Source organism: Nannobrachium achirus (genome assembly GCF_963921795.1).
Source record: "Nannobrachium achirus genome assembly, chromosome: 15".
Taxonomy (NCBI): Eukaryota; Metazoa; Chordata; class Actinopteri; order Myctophiformes; family Myctophidae; genus Nannobrachium; species Nannobrachium achirus.
The window spans coordinates 4,857,379-4,877,679 of record NC_137822.1 but is presented as its reverse complement, the minus strand read 5'-3'; the positions used below and the strand labels follow the sequence as shown (position 1 = coordinate 4,877,679).

Here is a 20,301-nt window from a genome sequence, read left to right as displayed (position 1 = left end):
ATAAGAGCGCTCTTGGTAATGTCTTCATTAACGGGCGAAGACATTAGGTACATGAGGCCAGCAGGGCACACCTTGTGGCACACCTCGTGGCACACCTTGTGGCGCGCTCTGCTTGCGCACAAGTAGGCCATGTGTGGCCTGCTTGAGTGTGAGCCGCAAGTTGGCACCTCGACGGAGTGCAGTTCTAGTTATTATTGTTGTTAAAGTAAATTGTGTTTGCATTCCATTGCAGGAACACATGGAGATAACCGGCACCTTCAAGCAGCAGAAGTTCCAGCTGGTGAAGAGCGGCTTCGACCCGTCCACCATCACGGAGCCGCTGTATTTCCTGGACTCCTCGGAGAAGTGCTACATTCCGCTCACACACACCTTGTACCAGGGCATCCTGGCGGGAGAAAGGAAGTTGTAACGAATACTTTGACAATGTCCAACGAACGCCCACGAGTTTCGTAATGGCAACTCGCGCTGCCGAGTTTCGGCCGGACGTTTTACCCTGAAAGCAGGGGCGTGTCAGGAAGAGGACGTTCTTCGCTTTGGAACTGTGTCCACGTTGCGTTGAACCTCTGAATCTGTCGACTTGTGACAAAAGCCAGTAACCTTTTTAAGCCTGATTTAGTTCCACGCTACATGATGTCTCGCAAACATAAATAGGCTAACCTACAAGCTCACGACACACGACCAGACACACGACACGCTGTGATAGTGTAGATCTGCTATTTTTGAATAGCCAATGCTAAAATCTAAAATCCCGGTTTTAATGGTTTATGGGGCTTTATTTTAGATTTGTCTTCACGGTTAAGGTTAGGTAACGTTAAAACGTTATCAAACTTACCAGAGTAATTCAATCACAGGCATTTGATTTTTTTTTTTTTTTACGATAGGACCTTCTTCAGCTTGTTTCAAATTAATCTGTGTTTTCAAATGGCAGCAATAGTCAAGCTCAAATCTGTGCTATTATTTTTGATAGATTCGGTGTAGAGGAAAAAGGCCTTTTTTAGAGCCCTGGGGGGCTCCTATCAATTAAGTATATAAATATATATATATATATATATATATATATATGGGGTTTACGTGGTTGATATTCCCTTCATCCACACTGTCAGTGGTATTGCTGACACACCCACACAGGTGATGGCTTACCGGTATGCTTAGTAGCTCAGTCGGTAGAGCACAACATCATGAGCTCGATCCCAGGCCACCAACTCAGAGAATGGGGATCACGATTTGGGCGTGACAAGTCGTGCTGTGAGTACTGGGAGCTGATGGTACTGTAGGTGTGGCGCTCCACCTCGGCAATCCATCTCCCAGGGGTCTAGCCTAGCGCATTGTGAGACAATGCGATAGACTCCCGCGCTCTGGCTGATACCGACAATAAGCCTCTCCGACCTACTTACCACTACTCCGCCGTATGATGTGTCACAGACAGAGAATAGCAGATAGCGACACGTTGTGATCTTATAGATCCGCTGTTTTCAGGCGAGCGACATCATAATGACAAAGTAGTTTAGAAATCAGACTTCTCTGCGCTTGTATGGAATACACTGAGACCAAGTTGGACCTAATAATACCTGGGACTCAATTGTGTATGATTGGGACAACGTGGAAATAATGTAGCCTTTGTGTATAAAAGTATATGAAAGAAATATGTATTTTCATATTTTTCTTAACCCGAGATTGTGAATGTTACGCGTGACGTTTTATAAATAACCGTTTCTTTTTCTACAACATGGCTTGGTGTGTGTGTGCGCTATGGCCTGATGGACTGTCTGTTAGACTGGTAACAAGCTAATGTATGGAGTGTCTAATGGGGCAGTGTTTCTCAAAAATTTACATTTGAAGGGATAAGAAGAGTGGGCCCTAAGGAAGAGTGGGCACCTCAATGTAAAATATGCTTTGTTGTCCAAAATAACTTTTTTGACGGCTGGGCACCTAGGCTGACAGCGTGTTGTGGGTTCGAGTAAAAGTGAATAATGGTAAAGTATACATGATTTGACCATTTATATAATATATATATATATTTTAATATTTTGGACAAAAGAGACATCGAGGTGCCCACTTCTTGTTACCATTTGAAGGACCACCCTTAACTCTGACAGCAGAACAAATGGAAATGGACCCCTTAGGGTCCATTTGGTTCCATTTGTACACTGTCAGAGTTACAGACTTGTACGGTTCAATCTTCAATATTAACCCTCCCTGACCCCCACTTTGAGAACCACTGTCTGTAATAGGGTATGCACTTCCCCCGGAAACGATCTTTTTCAACCAATCACGACGCTTGTTTCATGCAGAGAGAATGTAAACAGGATTGTAAAGCCTCGACGCAATTCCCTTGTCCGGTACTTCCACCAAATTAATTACTTCCTTTTAGACACTCAAAAGGCTATAGTGTAGGTCTTGCCCAGTCATGGTGTGCGCCAGACCTATATGCATACATTTCAGGAACATTCCAAGGTGGGAATTAACGGCAATATATGGGAATTAAACGTGAATAGAATGTAAATGTTTATTGAACTTAACAGAAGTTAAACTGGTTGTTAAATAGTTTTATATTCCCATTGCTATTGAGTAGTGTTTCCCAACCTGGGGTCCAGGGGGCGCCAAAGATCACAGGTGATGTGAGTGAGTCTTGTTTTGGATGTAGTCCAACATTTTTTAAACATGTTGCTGCAAAAAGAAAGGGGTTTCAGAAGGTTTCAAATTGAGCAAAAATAGCAGATCTAAAAGCTCACAACACAATCTGCTATTTTTGCTAATCGTCATGTAGTACGAGTATAGGGCTTATTGTAAGTGGTTAACATGTCTCAGCTTTGTCAGATGTAAGAAGGGTGATCTTAGGAAGACATGTTGGGAACCACTTTTACACAGAGCATGTTTGAAATTCACCTACATGCCCCAGTAGTATTGCCTTTTTATGTGTATCTCCCCAAAACACAAATGTTTACGTGTTATTGTCATAGGGAAAAACTTCCCAATTCCTGGAAAATTACCTGAAAATCCTGACTCTTTTCCAACACTAGTGCACAATTGCACATAATATGTAAGTTTAAGTAGATGTTGATAGATCGTGCTCTTTGTTTAAATCTTTTTTTTGAACTATGCATAGGTCTTGCACAAATGTGTTATTGCACAATGAAAGTGATGGCCTATAAGCATCTCTTAAGGTCTGTATAGAATATACTATACAAAGTTACATGATTCGTGAATGACTTTTCTAATAATAATATGGAAGATAAAAAACCATAAAATATTGTTCATGTCGAGTGTTTTCCTGTGAAGAATTATTTGGGGTTTCAACCATACACTGACCTATCTAATATTGGAATTATTGACCAGGAGTCATCAGTATCATTACGAGCAGTCAGGCAACAAAGAGGAACAGAATTGAAATGTTCAAAAGATGTAATCAATCAAGTACTGCTTGTATGCTATGCAAGTATATTGCATTGGTGAAAATAGCTAAAACAGCAGATCTACAAGCTGATATTGAATGCTGTGTTGAAACTTGAAATTCAATATCGATCCATTTTCAACCGCTTATCCGGAATAGGGTCACAGGGGTAACAGTCTTCCCTTTCCAGAGCAACAGTAGCAATTTCAATGTCCCTATTTTAAGACCTCTGGCTGATTCTACAAACGCCTTCCGAATCAGTAGTCCTTGGCACTTTTTCGTTCCAAACATTTTCAAAATAGCTGATGTACGAGCTCGCAGAGCTTGTTGGAATCTAAGATCTAAAATGACACATGCTTTCGACTAGAGATGTTACCGATCAATCGGCAATGGATCGGATCGGGCCGATCAAAGCGTGATCGGCGATAATCGGTGGTTTAGATCAAAAGGTAAATTCACCGATCCGATCCGATCCGATCGGTGCATCCGATCAACCAGCCGTTCAGTATGCCCACTTGAGGCCATTTTGGGGTATTGATTTCCACAGTGCTGAAGGAATAATTAGTTACTGCTATGATAATAAATACATAGTAATGCTGGTAAATAACTATAAGGCAAATATATAAATGAATTCATGAGTGAATTAATTAATTAAAGTTAAAACATTAACATTTAGAAAATATAAATAATATATAAATAATAACTTGATCGGATCGGTGATTGATCGGTATCGGGTGATCACACTTTTGTGATCGGTGCTCGGTGATCGGTTCCAAAAAACCTGATCGGACCATCCCTACTTTCGACGTTTTTAATGGGTTACGCTTGTAGATCGTCTATTTTCCCTATTTGTCATATGAGGAAGTACTGTATATGGGCTTACATGGTTAATTCAGCATGCAGTGTCTTCTGGTGTTGCCTGCTACAATTACAATGTTGAGCTACAAGCTGACACAAAAGTAATGAAGTCCTGAGGTCACTCGTTCATCCCTTGGTTCCCGGAAGTAATTTCTCTATGGAGAACTAGACCAGGTCACCTGGTTCTGCCAGACCCGCAATGAAAACTTGTAGATCGGCTGTTTTGACTAGTATGGCACTGAACTAACACATGAACACACAGGATTGCATAGGCTGAGCAGCTGGAAATGTTTGTGAGCTTGTAGATGGGCTGAGGAATTTATAGTGTCAGCAGCTCGTCAGCCAACTCAACTCAGCTGGTCCTGTACAGGTGACGGCACTCAAGGCAATCAGCCGAGCAAGGGAAGGGAGGGGCAGATGAGCAGTCAGAGGCAAACACAGGCACACTGAGGAAAAGAGGGACCGACCGACCGACCGACCGACAGACCGACAAAGCCTTTTGTAGGCCGACCCCCTGGGTCTGGCAATAACATTGGTTCATCTCATATAAGAATCGTGGTCCAAAAATAATCAAACTGTCTCTGCGATATTGTCAGGGAGGTGGCTTGGTAACTAATTCGGCGTCAGTAACATTACTGTTTTCTCGCTGTCAGTTGATCCTTCATATCCATGTGAGTCAAACCACCGGGATCATTTGTTTATTTTTGGAACGCAGTTCTTATTAAATGAAACAATGTGGAAAAAAGTCTACATTTGGGGGTATTTGTGATTCTGAAAGTGTATTTTTTATTTGTATTTTTTTATCTTTCAGATGACTAAGCATACATTTCTTGGTTAATATGGGAAATGAGCTTATAAGTGTGCACTATGTAAGTAATTTAGTTGACACATATGTCCTATAAATGACTGTCACAGACCTGATTTAAAATCGTTCACTGCTGCTCACCAGCTAAGTAAGTGACAGACAGAAAACATTCAATAAACATTTGTTTAAGAAGTATTACTTGTCCTCGACTCGTTAAGCTCTTTACTTCTCATATTGTCTTATGAGAAAATGTACTAGGCGTTATAGCAACAGATACTACATAGTAGGCTATACACGTTCAACTATACTGATTGCTTTGTCTGTAGTGTGGGCATTTCATTCATTATTTGAATATAATATCCAGCCATCTTAATGATTACATGTTTCACATAATTAAAAATGATGCTGAATGAAGGAAGTGAAGTCATTTTGAAAGTTAACATTATTACTATTCACCTTCAATAAAGAAATCTTTATTTATTGTTGATATTTCCTCCTCCGCCTAGCTAAGACAGATACATGTATTTTATTATCAGACAATGAGAGCAACCACGAGTTCAATCAACGGTTCAACAAGTGTCTTGCAGCTTTTGGTCTGTGTTTCATTAAGACTATACTTTCAGGGATCATTTCTATAGTTTTCAACTGGAGAAATGAGTTTCTAAAGTGTTTGGTCTCGCTGACCACGATGACGAGTTGTGATATTTCCTCCTGAGCGTTAAGCAGACATTGAATAATGATTCACTTAATATGTTCTCTGTCATTGATGACTGTTCTATGCTCCCTAGTGGAGTAAAGAGGGAGGAAATATGATCTGAGTGGTTCATCCTAAACAAGGTGGAAAGAACTTTAAAATTAAATGACATATGTGTAGTTTTCTTTATCTCCTACGATCATTATTTATGCGAGACATATTTTGCATCTGCAAGAGAAGAATTTCTGCCTTCTCTACTATCCTTAACAAAATGCAATCATGCACCTTTTATATTGGACTTCAAATCTACTTTGCCTTCCTTCCTATGTATGACGTCAAAGGTGTTTTTAGATGTCCATACATTTACAAATTCCATTTTTATGTTTATATTCATGGAAAACACATCTACTCTGTGTTGTCTGTAATCAAACTGCAATCAAATGTATCTCCCCTGACATTGTTGAAAGGCACAATGAAAATAAGGAATGTTTGGATGACATTCTTTTCCTCAATATGAATTTGCAATTGAAAGTATGTTGTACAATCGGAAAGAATGCATGCAACAGGTGCGTTGGTGGAGTAGCGTACTCATATGGATGAAAGAACAAGAATACACACCTAAACTGTAACGTCTTCACCTGTTCAATAAAGACATCTTTTTGTGCATTCTGTATTTATTGTTGACATATCCTCTAATACCTAGCTAGGACAGATGTATTTTATTAACCAATGCTTCATGCATGTTATTTATTATCAGACAATGAGAGCAACCACAAGTTCAATCAACGGTTCAACAAGTGTCTTGCAGCTTTTGGTCTGTGTTTCATTAAGACTATACTTTCAGGGATCATTTCTATAGTTTTCAACTGGAGAAATTAGTTTCTAAAGTGTTTGGTCTCGCTAACCACGATGACGAGTTGTGATATTTCCTCCTGAGTGTTAAGCGGACATTGAATAATGATTCACTTCATATGTTCTCTGTCATTGATGACTGTTCTATGCTCCCTAGTGGAGTAGAGAGGGAGGAAATATGATCTGAGTGGTTCATCCTAAAGCAAATCTTAAGAACTTTTAAAACAGAAACCGTTTTGAGCTTTTTTTAATATGGTTTGATTTTCTATATCTCCTGCCATCATCATTTATGCTTGTCTAGTTTTGCATCTGCAAGATAAGATTTCAGCCTTTAATTCTAGCATTTATCCTTAAAAAATGCAATCATGCACTTTTTATATTGGACTATTGTAATTGACTTTGCCTTCCTTCCCATGTATGACAACGTCAAAGGTGCTTTTAAATGTCCATACATTTACAAATTCCATTTTTATGTTTATATTCATGGAAATCACATCTACTCTGTGTTGTCTGTAATCAAACTGCATTCAAATGTATCTCCCCTGACATTGTTGAAAGGCACACTGAATATGATTTTTTTTTTTGGATGACATTCTTTTCCTCAAAATGAATTTGCAATCAAAAGTCTTTTGTACACTCGGACATATGGATGAAAGAATACACACCCACACTGTACCGTCTTCACCTGTTCAATAAATAAATCGTTTTGTGCATTCTGTAGGCCTATTTATTGTTGATATTTCCTCTAATGTTTAGGTAGGACCGATACATGTATTTTATTATCAGACAATGAGAGCAACCACAAGTTCAATCAACGGTTCAACAAGTGTCTTGCAGCTTTTGGTCTGTGTTTCATTAAGACTATACTTTCAGGGATCATTTCTATAGTTTTCGACTGGAGAAATGAGTTTCTAAAGTGTTTGGTCTCGCTAACCACGATGACGAGTTGTGATATTTTCTCCTGAGCGTTAAGCGGACATTGAATAATGATTCACTTCATATGTTCTCTGTCATTGATGACTGTTCTATGCTCCCTAGTGGAGTAAAGAGGGAGGAAATATGATCTGAGTGGTTCATCCTAAAGCAAATCTTAAGAACTTTTAAAACAGAAACTGTTTTGAGCTTTTTTAATATGGTGTGATTTTCTATATCTCCTGCCATCATCATTTATGCGTGTCTAGTTTTGCATCTGCAAGATAAGATTTCAGCCTTTAATTCTAGCATTTATCCTTAAAAAATGCAATCATGCACTGTTTATTTTGGACTATTGTAATTGACTTTGCCTTCCTTCCCATGTATGACAACGTCAAAAGTGCTTTTAAATGTCCATACATTTACAAATTCCATTACAGCATGCAGTTCCATTTTTATGTTTATATTCATGGAAATCACTTCTACTCTGTGTTGTCTGTAATCAAACTGCATTCAAATGTATCTCCCCTGACATTGTTGAAAGGCACACTGAATATAAAAAATGTTTGGATGACATTCTTTTCCTCAATATGAATTTGCAATCGAAAGTCTTTTGTACACTCGGACATATGGATGAAAGAATACACACCCATACTGTATGTACCGTCTTCACCTGTTCAATAAATAAATCGTTTTGTGCATTCTGTAGGCCTATTTATTGATATTTCCTCTAATGTCTAGGTAGGACCGATACATGTCTTTTATTATCAGACAATGAGAGCAACCACAAGTTCAATCAACGGTTCAACAAGTGTCTTGCAGCTTTTGGTCTGTGTTTCATTAAGACTATACTTTCAGGGATCATTTCTATAGTTTTGGACTGGAGAAATGAGTTTTTAAGTGTTTGCTCTCGCTACCCACGATGATGAGTTGTGATATTTCCTCCTGAGCGTTAAGCGGACATTGAATAATGATTCACTTCATATGTTCTCTGTCATTGATGACTGTCCTATGCTCCCTAGTGGAGTAAAGAGGGAGGAAATATGATCTGAGTGGTTCATCCTAAAGCAAATCTTGAGAACTTTTAAAACAGAAACTGTTTTTAGCTTTTTTTAATATGGTGTGATTTTCTATATCTCCTGCCATCATCATTTATGCTTGTCTAGTTTTGCATCTGCAAGATAAGATTTCAGCCTTTAATTCTAGCATTTATCCTTAAAAAATGCAATCATGCACTGTTTATATTGGACTATTGTAATTGACTTTGCCTTCCTTCCCATGTATGACAATGTCAAAGGTGCTTTTAAATGTCCATACATTTACAAATTCCATTTTTATGTTTATATTCATGGAAATCACATCTACTCTGTGTTGTCTGTAATCAAACTGCATTCAAATGTATCTCCCCTGACATTGTTGAAAGGCACACTGAATATGATTTTTTTTTTTTGGATGACATTCTTTTCCTCAAAATGAATTTGCAATCGAAAGTCTTTTGTACACTCGGACATATGGATGAAAGAATACACACCCACACTGTACCGTCTTCACCTGTTCAATAAATAAATCGTTTTGTGCATTCTGTAGGCCTATTTATTGTTGATATTTCCTCTAATGTCTAGGTAGGACCGATACATGTATTTTATTATCAGACAATGAGAGCAACCACAAGTTCAATCAACGGTTCAACAAGTGTCTTGCAGCTTTTGGTCTGTGTTTCATTAAGACTATACTTTCAGGGATCATTTCTATAGTTTTTGACTGGAGAAATGAGTTTCTAAAGTGTTTGGTCTCGCTAACCACGATGACGAGTTGTGATATTTCCTCCTGAGCGTTAAGCGGACATTGAATAATGATTCACTTCATATGTTCTCTGTCATTGATGACTGTTCTATGCTCCCTAGTGGAGTAAAGAGGGAGGAAATATGATCTGAGTGGTTCATCCTAAAGCAAATCTTAAGAACTTTTAAAACAGAAACTGTTTTGAGCTTTTTTAATATGGTTTGATTTTCTATATCTCCTGCCATCATCATTTATGCTTGCATAGTTTTGCATCTGCAAGATAAGATTTCAGCCTTTAATTCTAGCATTTATCCTTAAAAAATGCAATCATGCACTGTTTATTTTGGACTATTGTAATTGACTTTGCCTTCCTTCCCATGTATGACAACGTCAAAAGTGCTTTTAAATGTCCATACATTTACAAATTCCATTACAGCATGCAGTTCCATTTTTATGTTTATATTCATGGAAATCACATCTACTCTGTGTTGTCTGTAATCAAACTGCATTCAAATGTATCTCCCCTGACATTGTTGAAAGGCACACTGAATATAAAAAATGTTTGGATGACATTATTTTCCTCAATATGAATTTGCAATCGAAAGTCTTTTGTACACTCGGACATATGGATGAAAGAATACACACCCACACTGTACCGTCTTCACCTGTTCAATAAATAAATCATTTTGTGCATTCTGTAGGCCTATTTATTGTTGATATTTCCTCTAATGTCTAGGTAGGACCGATACATGTCTTTTATTATCAGACAATGAGAGCAACCACAAGTTCAATCAACGGTTCAACAAGTGTCTTGCAGCTTTTGGTCTGTGTTTCATTAAGAATATACTTTCAGGGATCATTTCTATAGTTTTGGACTGGAGAAATGAGTTTCTAAAGTGTTTGGTCTCGCTAACCACGATGACGAGTTGTGATATTTTCTCCTGAGTGTTAAGCGGACATTGAATAATGATTCAGTTCATATGTTCTCTGTCATTGATGACTGTTCTATGCTCCCTAGTGGAGTAGAGAGGGAGGAAATATGATCTGAGTGGTTCATCCTACTGTAAACCAAATGGAAAGAACTTTAAAATTAAATGACATATGTGTGGTTTTCTTTATTTCCTACCATCATTATTTATGCGAGACATATTTTGCATCTGCAAGAGAAGAATTTCTGCCTTCTCTACTATCCTTAACAAAATGCAATCATGCACCTTTTATATTGGACTTCAAATCTACTTTGCCTTCCTTCCTATGACGTCAAAGGTGTTTTTAGATGTCCATACATTTACAAATTCCATTTTTATGTTTATATTCATGGAAAACACATCTACTCTGTGTTGTCTGTAATCAAACTGCAATCAAATGTATCTCCCCTGACATTGTTGAAAGGCACAATGAAAATAAGGAATGTTTGGATGACATTCTTTTCCTCAATATGAATTTGCAATTGAAAGTATGTTGTACAATCGGAAAGAATACATGCAACAGGTGCGTTGGTGGAGTAGCGTACTCATATGGATGAAAGAACAAGAATACACACCTAAACTGTAACGTCTTCACCTGTTCAATAAAGACATCTTTTTGTGCATTCTGTATTTATTGTTGACATATCCTCTAATACCTAGCTAGGACAGATGTATTTTATTAACCAATGCTTCATGCATGTTATTTATTATCAGACAATGAGAGCAACCACAAGTTCAATCAACGGTTCAACAAGTGTCTTGCAGCTTTTGGTCTGTGTTTCATTAAGACTATACTTTCAGGGATCATTTCTATAGTTTTCGACTGGAGAAATGAGTTTCTAAAGTGTTTGGTCTCGCTAACCACGATGACGAGTTGTGATATTTCCTCCTGAGCGTTAAGCGGACATTGAATAATGATTCACTTCATATGTTCTCTGTCATTGATGACTGTTCTATGCTCCCTAGTGGAGTAAAGAGGGAGGAAATATGATCTGAGTGGTTCATCCTAAAGCAAATCTTAAGAACTTTTAAAACAGAAACCATTTTGAGCTTTTTTAATATGGTGTGATTTTCTATATCTCCTGCCATCATCATTTATGCTTGTCTAGTTTTGCATCTGCAAGATAAGATTTCAGCCTTTAATTCTAGCATTTATCCTTAAAAAATGCAATCATGCACTGTTTATTTTGGACTATTGTAATTGACTTTGCCTTCCTTCCCATGTATGACAACGTCAAAAGTGCTTTTAAATGTCCATACATTTACAAATTCCATTACAGCATGCAGTTCCATTTTTATATTTATATTCATGGAAATCACTTCTACTCTGTGTTGTCTGTAATCAAACTGCATTCAAATGTATCTCCCCTGACATTGTTGAAAGGCACACTGAATATAAAAAATGTTTGGATGACATTCTTTTCCTCAATATGAATTTGCAATCGAAAGTCTTTTGTACACTCGGACATATGGATGAAAGAATACTCACCCACACTGTACCGTCTTCACCTGTTCAATAAATAAATCGTTTTGTGCATTCTGTAGGCCTATTTATTGATATTTCCTCTAATGTCTAGGTAGGACCGATACATGTCTTTTATTATCAGACAATGAGAGCAACCACAAGTTTAATCAACGGTTCAACAAGTGTCTTGCAGCTTTTGGTCTGTGTTTCATTAAGACTATACTTTCAGGGATCATTTCTATAGTTTTGGACTGGAGAAATGAGTTTTTAAGTGTTTGGTCTCGCTAACCACGATGACGAGTTGTGACATTTCCTCCTGAGCGTTAAGCGGACATTGAATAATGATTCACTTCATATGTTCTCTGTCATTGATGACTGTTCTATGCTCCCTAGTGGAGTAAAGAGGGAGGAAATATGATCTGAGTGGTTCATCCTAAAGCAAATCTTAAGAACTTTTAAAACAGAAACTGTTTTGAGCTTTTTTAATATGGTTTGATTTTCTATATCTCCTGCCATCATCATTTATGCTTGTCTAGTTTTGCATCTGCAAGATAAGATTTCAGCCTTTAATTCTAGCATTTATCCTTAAAAAAATGCAATCATGCACTGTTTATATTGGACTATTGTAATTGACTTTGCCTTCCTTCCCATGTATGACAACGTCAAAAGTGCTTTTAAATGTCCATACATTTACAAATTCCATTACAGCATGCAGTTCCATTTTTATGTTTATATTCATGGAAATCACATCTAGTGAGTGTTGTCTGTAATCAAACTGCATTCAAATGTATCTCCCCTGACATTGTTGAAAGGCACACTGAATATAAAAAATGTTTGGATGACATTCTTTTCCTCAATATGAATTTGCAATCGAAAGGCTTTTGTACACTCGGACATATGGATGAAAGAATACTCACCCACACTGTACCGTCTTCACCTGTTCAATAAATAAATCGTTTTGTGCATTCTGTAGGCCTATTTATTGTTGATATTTCCTCTAATGTTTAGGTAGGACCGATACATGTCTTTTATTATCAGACAATGAGAGCAACCACAAGTTCAATCAACGGTTCAACAAGTGTCTTTCAGCTTTTGGTCTGTGTTTCATTAAGACTATACTTTCAGGGATCATTTCTATAGTTTTCGACTGGAGAAATGAGTTTCTAAAGTGTTTGGTCTCGCTAACCACGATGACGAGTTGTGATATTTCCTCTTGAGCGTTAAGCGGACATTGAATAATGATTCAGTTCATATGTTCTCTGTCATTGATGACTGTTCTATGCTCCCTAGTGGAGTAAAGAGGGAGGAAATATGATCTGAGTGGTTCATCCTAAAGCAAGTGGAAAGAACTTTAAAATTAAATGACATATGTGTGGTTTTCTTTATCTCCTACCATCATTATTTATGCGAGACATATTTTGCATCTGCAAGAGAAGAATTTCTGACTTCTCTAATATCCTTAACAAAATGCAATCATGCACCATTTATATTGGACTTTTTAAATCTACTTTGCCTTCCTTCCTATGTATGACGTCAAAAGTGTTTTTAGATGTCCATACATTTACAAATTCCATTTTTATGTTTATATTCATGGAAATCACATCTACTCTGTGTTGTCTGTAATCAAACTGCAATCAAATGTATCTCCCCTGACATTGTTGAAAGGCACAATGAAAATAAGGGATGTTTGGATGACATTCTTTTCCTCAATATGAATTTGCAATTGAAAGTATGTTGTACAATCGGAAAGAATACATGCAACAGGTGCGTTGGTGGAGTAGCGTACTCATATGGAGGAAAGAACAAGAATACACACCTAAACTGTAACGTCTTCACCTGTTCAATAAAGACATCTTTTTGTGCATTCTGTATTTATTGTTGACATATCCTCTAATACCTAGCTAGGACAGATGTATTTTATTAACCAATGCTTCATGCATGTTATTTATTATCAGACAATGAGAGCAACCACAAGTTCAATCAACGGTTCAACAAGTGTCTTGCAGCTTTTGGTCTGTGTTTCATTAAGACTATACTTTCAGGGATCATTTCTATAGTTTTCGACTGGAGAAATTAGTTTCTAAAGTGTTTGGTCTCGCTAACCACGATGACGAGTTGTGATATTTCCTCCTGAGTGTTAAGCGGACATTGAATAATGATTCACTTCATATGTTCTCTGTCATTGATGACTGTTCTATGCTCCCTAGTGGAGTAGAGAGGGAGGAAATATGATCTGAGTGGTTCATCCTACTGTAAACCAAGTGGAAAGAACTTTAAAATTAAATGACATAAGTGTAGTTTTCTTTATCTCCTACGATCATTATTTATGCGAGACATATTTTGCATCTGCAAGAGAAGAATTTCTGCCTTCTCTACTATCCTTAACAAAATGCAATCATGCACCTTTTATATTGGACTTCAAATCTACTTTGCCTTCCTTCCTATGACGTCAAAGGTGTTTTTAGATGTCCATACATTTACAAATTCCATTTTTATGTTTATATTCATGGAAACACATCTACTCTGTGTTGTCTGTAATCAAACTGCAATCAAATGTATCTCCCCTGACATTGTTGAAAGGCACAATGAAAATAAGGAATGTTTGGATGACATTCTTTTCCTCAATATGAATTTGCAATTGAAAGTATCTATACCTACATTTTAAAACTGCAGCCAGCGGTTTTTGTCAGTTTGTGTGTGTGTGATCACTCAGACACGACCAAAAGCAGCACTATGCAGCACTCCAATTGGCTAGGACTGATCACGTGCCACACGGACAGTCCGTGGGTCTAAACAGAAAGTGCAACTTTACAACGCGCGCGAGAGAGAGAGAGAGAGAGAGAGAGAGAGGAGAGAGAGGAGAGAGAGAGAGAGAGAGAGAGAGAGAGAGGCTTACGGTCCCCGTGGCTCGAAAGGCAGCACAGCAGTCCTCAATTATTCATTACTAGAGGTTCGCGGCCCTTCGGGCCGCTCACATCTAGAGTCCACACCCGCTTCTTTACTAAAAAACTGTTTTTTTCAACAAAAAAAAATGTTTTGAAAAAAAAAAAAAGTTACAAAAAGAAGAAAATATTTTTTTTTTTTAAAAGGAAAAAAAAAAAAAAAACAAGTTTAAAAAAAAAGTAATAAAAAAATAATAATCAATAAATAAAAAATTTTGGGGGGGGGAACTATTGTGGCGGAACTATTTTTTTTTTTACTTTTCTTTAGTAAAGAAGCGGGCGTGGACTCTAGATGTGAGCGGGCCGTAGGCCCGCGAACCTCTAGTGTTGTACAATCGGAAAGAATACATGCAACAGGTGCGTTGGTGGAGTAGCGTACTCATATGGATGAAAGAACAAGAATACACACCTAAACTGTAACGTCTTCACCTGTTCAATAAAGACATCTTTTTGTGCATTCTGTATTTATTGTTGACATATCCTCTAATACCTAGCTAGGACAGATGTATTTTATTAACCAATGCTTCATGCATGTTATTTATTATCAGACAATGAGAGCAACCACAAGTTCAATCAACGGTTCAACAAGTGTCTTGCAGCTTTTGGTCTGTGTTTCATTAAGACTATACTTTCAGGGATCATTTCTATAGTTTTCGACTGGAGAAATGAGTTTCTAAAGTGTTTGGTCTCGCTAACCACGATGACGAGTTGTGATATTTCCTCCTGAGCGTTAAGCGGACATTGAATAATGATTCACTTCATATGTTCTCTGTCATTGATGACTGTTCTATGCTCCCTAGTGGAGTAAAGAGGGAGGAAATATGATCTGAGTGGTTCATCCTAAAGCAAATCTTAAGAACTTTTAAAACAGAAACTGTTTTGAGCTTTTTTTAATATGGTTTGATTTTCTATATCTCCTGCCATCATCATTTATGCTTGTCTAGTTTTGCATCTGCAAGATAAGATTTCAGCCTTTAATTCTAGCATTTATCCTTAAAAAATGCAATCATGCACTGTTTATATTGGACTATTGTAATTGACTTTGCCTTCCTTCCCATGTATGACAACGTCAAAAGTGCTTTTAAATGTCCATACATTTACAAATTCCATTACAGCATGCAGTTCCATTTTTATGTTTATATTGATGGAAATCACATCTACTCTGTGTTGTCTGTAATCAAACTGCATTCAAATGTATCTCCCCTGACATTGTTGAAAGGCACACTGAATATAAAAAATGTTTGGATGACATTCTTTTCCTCAATATGAATTTGCAATCGAAAGTCTTTTGTACACTCGGACATATGGAAGAAAGAATACACACCCACACTGTACCGTCTTCACCTGTTCAATAAATAAATCGTTTTGTGCATTCTGTAGGCCTATTTATTGTTGATATTTCCTCTAATGTCTAGGTAGGACCGATACATGTCTTTTATTATCAGACAATGAGAGCAACCACAAGTTTAATCAACGGTTCAACAAGTGTCTTGCAGCTTTTGGTCTGTGTTTCAGTAAGACTATACTTTCAGGGATCATTTCTATAGTTTTCGACTGGAGAAATGAGTTTCTAAAGTGTTTGGTCTCGCTAACCACGATGACGAGTTGTGATATTTCCTCCTGAGCGTTAAGCGGACATTGAATAATGATTCACTTCATATGTTCTCTGTCATTGATGACTGTTCTATGCTCCCTAGTGGAGTAAAGAGGGAGGAAATATGATCTGAGTGGTTCATCCTAAAGCAAATCTTAAGAACTTTTAAAACAGAAACTGGTTTGAGCTTTTTTTAATATGGTTTGATTTTCTATATCTCCTGCCATCATCATTTATGCTTGTCTAGTTTTGCATCTGCAAGATAAGATTTCACCCTTTAATTCTAGCATTTATCCTTAAAAAATGCAATCATGCACTGTTTATATTGTACTATTGTAATTGACTTTGCCTTCCTTCCCATGTATGACAACGTCAAAAGTGCTTTTAAATGTCCATACATTTACAAATTCCATTACAGCATGCAGTTCCATTTTTTTGTTTATATTCATGGAAATCACATCTACTCTGTGTTGTCTGTAATCAAACTGCATTCAAATGTATCTCCCCTGACATTGTTGAAAGGCACACTGAATATAAAAAATGTTTGGATGACATTCTTTTCCTCAATATGAATTTGCAATCGAAAGTCTTTGTACACTCGGACATATGGAAGAAAGAATACACACCCACACTGTACCGTCTTCACCTGTTCAATAAATAAATCGTTTTGTGCATTCTGTAGGCCTATTTATTGTTGATATTTCCTCTAATGTCTAGGTAGGACCGATACATGTCTTTTATTATCAGACAATGAGAGCAACCACAAGTTCAATCAACGGTTCAACAAGTGTCTTGCAGCTTTTGGTCTGTGTTTCATTAAGACTATACTTTCAGGGATCATTTCTATAGTTTTCGACTGGAGAAATGAGTTTCTAAAGTGTTTGGTCTCGCTAACCACGATGACGAGTTGTGATATTTCCTCCTGAGCGTTAAGCGGACATTGAATAATGATTCACTTCATATGTTCTCTGTCATTGATGACTGTTCTATGCTCCCTAGTGGAGTAGAGAGGGAGGAAATATGATCTGAGTGGTTCATCCTACTGTAAACCAAGTGGAAAGAACTTTCAAATTAAATGACATATGTGTAGTTTTCTTTATCTCCTACGATCATTATTTATGCGAGACATATTTTGCATCTGCAAGAGAAGAATTTCTGCCTTCTCTACTATCCTTAACAAAATGCAATCATGCACCTTTTATATTGGACTTCAAATCTACTTTGCCTTCCTTCCTATGTATGACGTCAAAGGTGTTTTTAGATGTCCATACATTTACAAATTCCATTTTTATGTTTATATTCATGGAAAACACATCTACTCTGTGTTGTCTGTAATCAAACTGCAATCAAATGTATCTCCCCTGACATTGTTGAAAGGCACAATGAAAATAAGGAATGTTTGGATGACATTCTTTTCCTCAATATGAATTTGCAATTGAAAGTATCTAATACATACAATTCAGCAAACACAAAGTGGTGGCAATTCTCAAACAGAATGTTTAGCTCCATTCTCTCACAACACCTCTCACAAACATAGCCACCACGTCAAACAAGCGTGAACATTTTGCACTGTCCACATTTTAAACATGCCACTCTTTGAACCGCATTTATTTAAATTTAACAAAGTTTCGTCTTTCACCTCACGCAGAGCAGCCAGTCCTGAAGGAGTATCTTGACAGTGCTCATAAACTGGTCACCAGAGTATCAAGTTACAGAGGAGGGGGGAGGGGGGAGGGGGGAGGGGGGAGGGGAGCTGAGCGGAGGAGAGAGAGAGAGAGAGAGAGAGAGAGAGAGAGAAAGAAAGACGGGGAAGGGCCCGGGGAGCTGAGCGTCCGTATACACCACGTCATCGCAGAACCAATACCTTTCACAAAACTTTTTTTTTTTTCAAAAAACTTTTTTTATTTTTTATTTTTTTTCAAAAAACTTTTTTTTTTTCAAAAACTGAACTCGGGCCGCAAACTTCTAGTGTTGTACAATCGGAAAGAATACATGCAACAGGTGCGTTGGTGGAGTAACGTACTCATATGGATGAAAGAACAAGAATACACACCTAAACTGTAACGTCTTCACCTGTTCAATAAAGACATCTTTTTGTGCATTCTGTATTTATTGTTGACATATCCTCTAATACCTAGCTAGGACAGATGTATTTTATTAACCAATGCTTCATGCATGTTATTTATTATCAGACAATGAGAGCAACCACAAGTTCAATCAACGGTTCAACAAGTGTCTTGCAGCTTTTGGTCTGTGTTTCATTAAGACTATACTTTCAGGGATCATTTCTATAGTTTTCGACTGGAGAAATGAGTTTCTAAAGTGTTTGGTCTCGCTAACCACGATGACGAGTTGTGATATTTCCTCCTGAGCGTTAAGCGGACATTGAATAATGATTCACTTCATATGTTCTCTGTCATTGATGACTGTTCTATGCTCCCTAGTGGAGTAAAGAGGGAGGAAATATGATCTGAGTGGTTCATCCTAAAGCAAATCTTAAGAACTTTTAAAACAGAAACTGTTTTGAGCTTTTTTAATATGGTTTGATTTTCTATATCTCCTGCCATCATCATTTATGCTTGTCTAGTTTTGCATCTGCAAGATAAGATTTCAGCCTTTAATTCTAGCATTTATCCTTAAAAAATGCAATCATGCACTGTTTATATTGGACTATTGTAATTGACTTTGCCTTCCTTCCCATGTATGATGTCAAAAGTGCTTTTAAATGTCCATACATTTACAAATTCCATTACAGCATGCAGTTCCATTTTTTTGTTTATATTCATGGAAATCACATCTACTCTGTGTTGTCTGTAATCAAACTGCATTCAAATGTATCTCCCCTGACATTGTTGAAAGGCACACTGAATATAAAAAATGTTTGGATGACATTCTTTTCCTCAATATGAATTTGCAATCGAAAGTCTTTTGTACACTCGGACATATGGAAGAAAGAATACACACCCACACTGTACCGTCTTCACCTGTTCAATAAATAAATCGTTTTGTGCATTCTGTAGGCCTATTTATTGTTGATATTTCCTCTAATGTCTAGGTAGGACCGATACATGTCTTTTATTATCAGACAATGAGAGCAACCACAAGTTCAATCAACGGTTCAACAAGTGTCTTGCAGCTTTTGGTCTGTGATTCATTAAGACTATACTTTCAGGGATCATTTCTATAGTTTTCGACTGGAGAAATGAGTTTCTAAAGTGTTTGGTCTCGCTAACCACGATGACGAGTTGTGATATTTCCTCCTGAGCGTTAAGCGGACATTGAATAATGATTCAGTTCATATGTTCTCTGTCATTGATGACTGTTCTATGCTCCCTAGTGGAGTAGAGAGGGAGGAAATATGATCTGAGTGGTTCATCCTACTGTAAACCAAGTGGAAAGAACTTTCAAATTAAATGACATATGTGTAGTTTTCTTTATCTCCTACGATCATTATTTATGCGAGACATATTTTGCATCTGCAAGAGAAGAATTTCTGCCTTCTCTACTATCCTTAACAAAATGCAATCATGCACCTTTTATATTGGACTTCAAATCTACTTTGCCTTCCTTCCTATGTATGACGTCAAAGGTGTTTTTAGATGTCCATACATTTACAAATTCCATTTTTATGTTTATATTCATGGAAAACACATCTACTCTGTGTTGTCTGTAATCAAACTGCAATCAAATGTATCTCCCCTGACATTGTTGAAAGGCACAATGAAAATAAGGAATGTTTGGATGACATTCTTTTCCTCAATATGAATTTGCAATTGAAAGTATCTAATACATACAATTCAGCAAACACAAAGTGGTGGCAATTCTCAAACAGAATGTTTAGCTCCATTCTCTCACAACACCTCTCACAAACATAGCCACCACGTCAAACAAGCGTGAACATTTTGCACTGTCCACATTTTAAACATGCCACTCTTTGAACCGCATTTATTTAAATTTAACAAAGTTTCGTCTTTCACCTCACGCAGAGCAGCCAGTCCTGAAGGAGTATCTTGACAGTGCTCATAAACTGGTCACCAG

The 20,301-nt window shown here is 37.3% G+C and overlaps 1 protein-coding gene across 1 annotated transcript in view; it reads left to right on the top strand.

Annotated features, from left to right (window-relative positions):
* The window catches only part of slc27a6 (solute carrier family 27 member 6), a 29,877-nt gene extending 26,616 nt beyond the window's left edge, over positions 1–3,261 (top strand). The window contains exon 11 of the mRNA XM_080742639.1: positions 233–3,261. Within this exon, the coding sequence (XP_080598765.1) occupies positions 233–409 (177 nt within the window). The 3' untranslated portion in view covers positions 410–3,261. The remainder of the gene's footprint in view (positions 1–232) is intronic.
* The last annotated feature ends 17,040 nt before the right edge of the window (positions 3,262–20,301 follow it).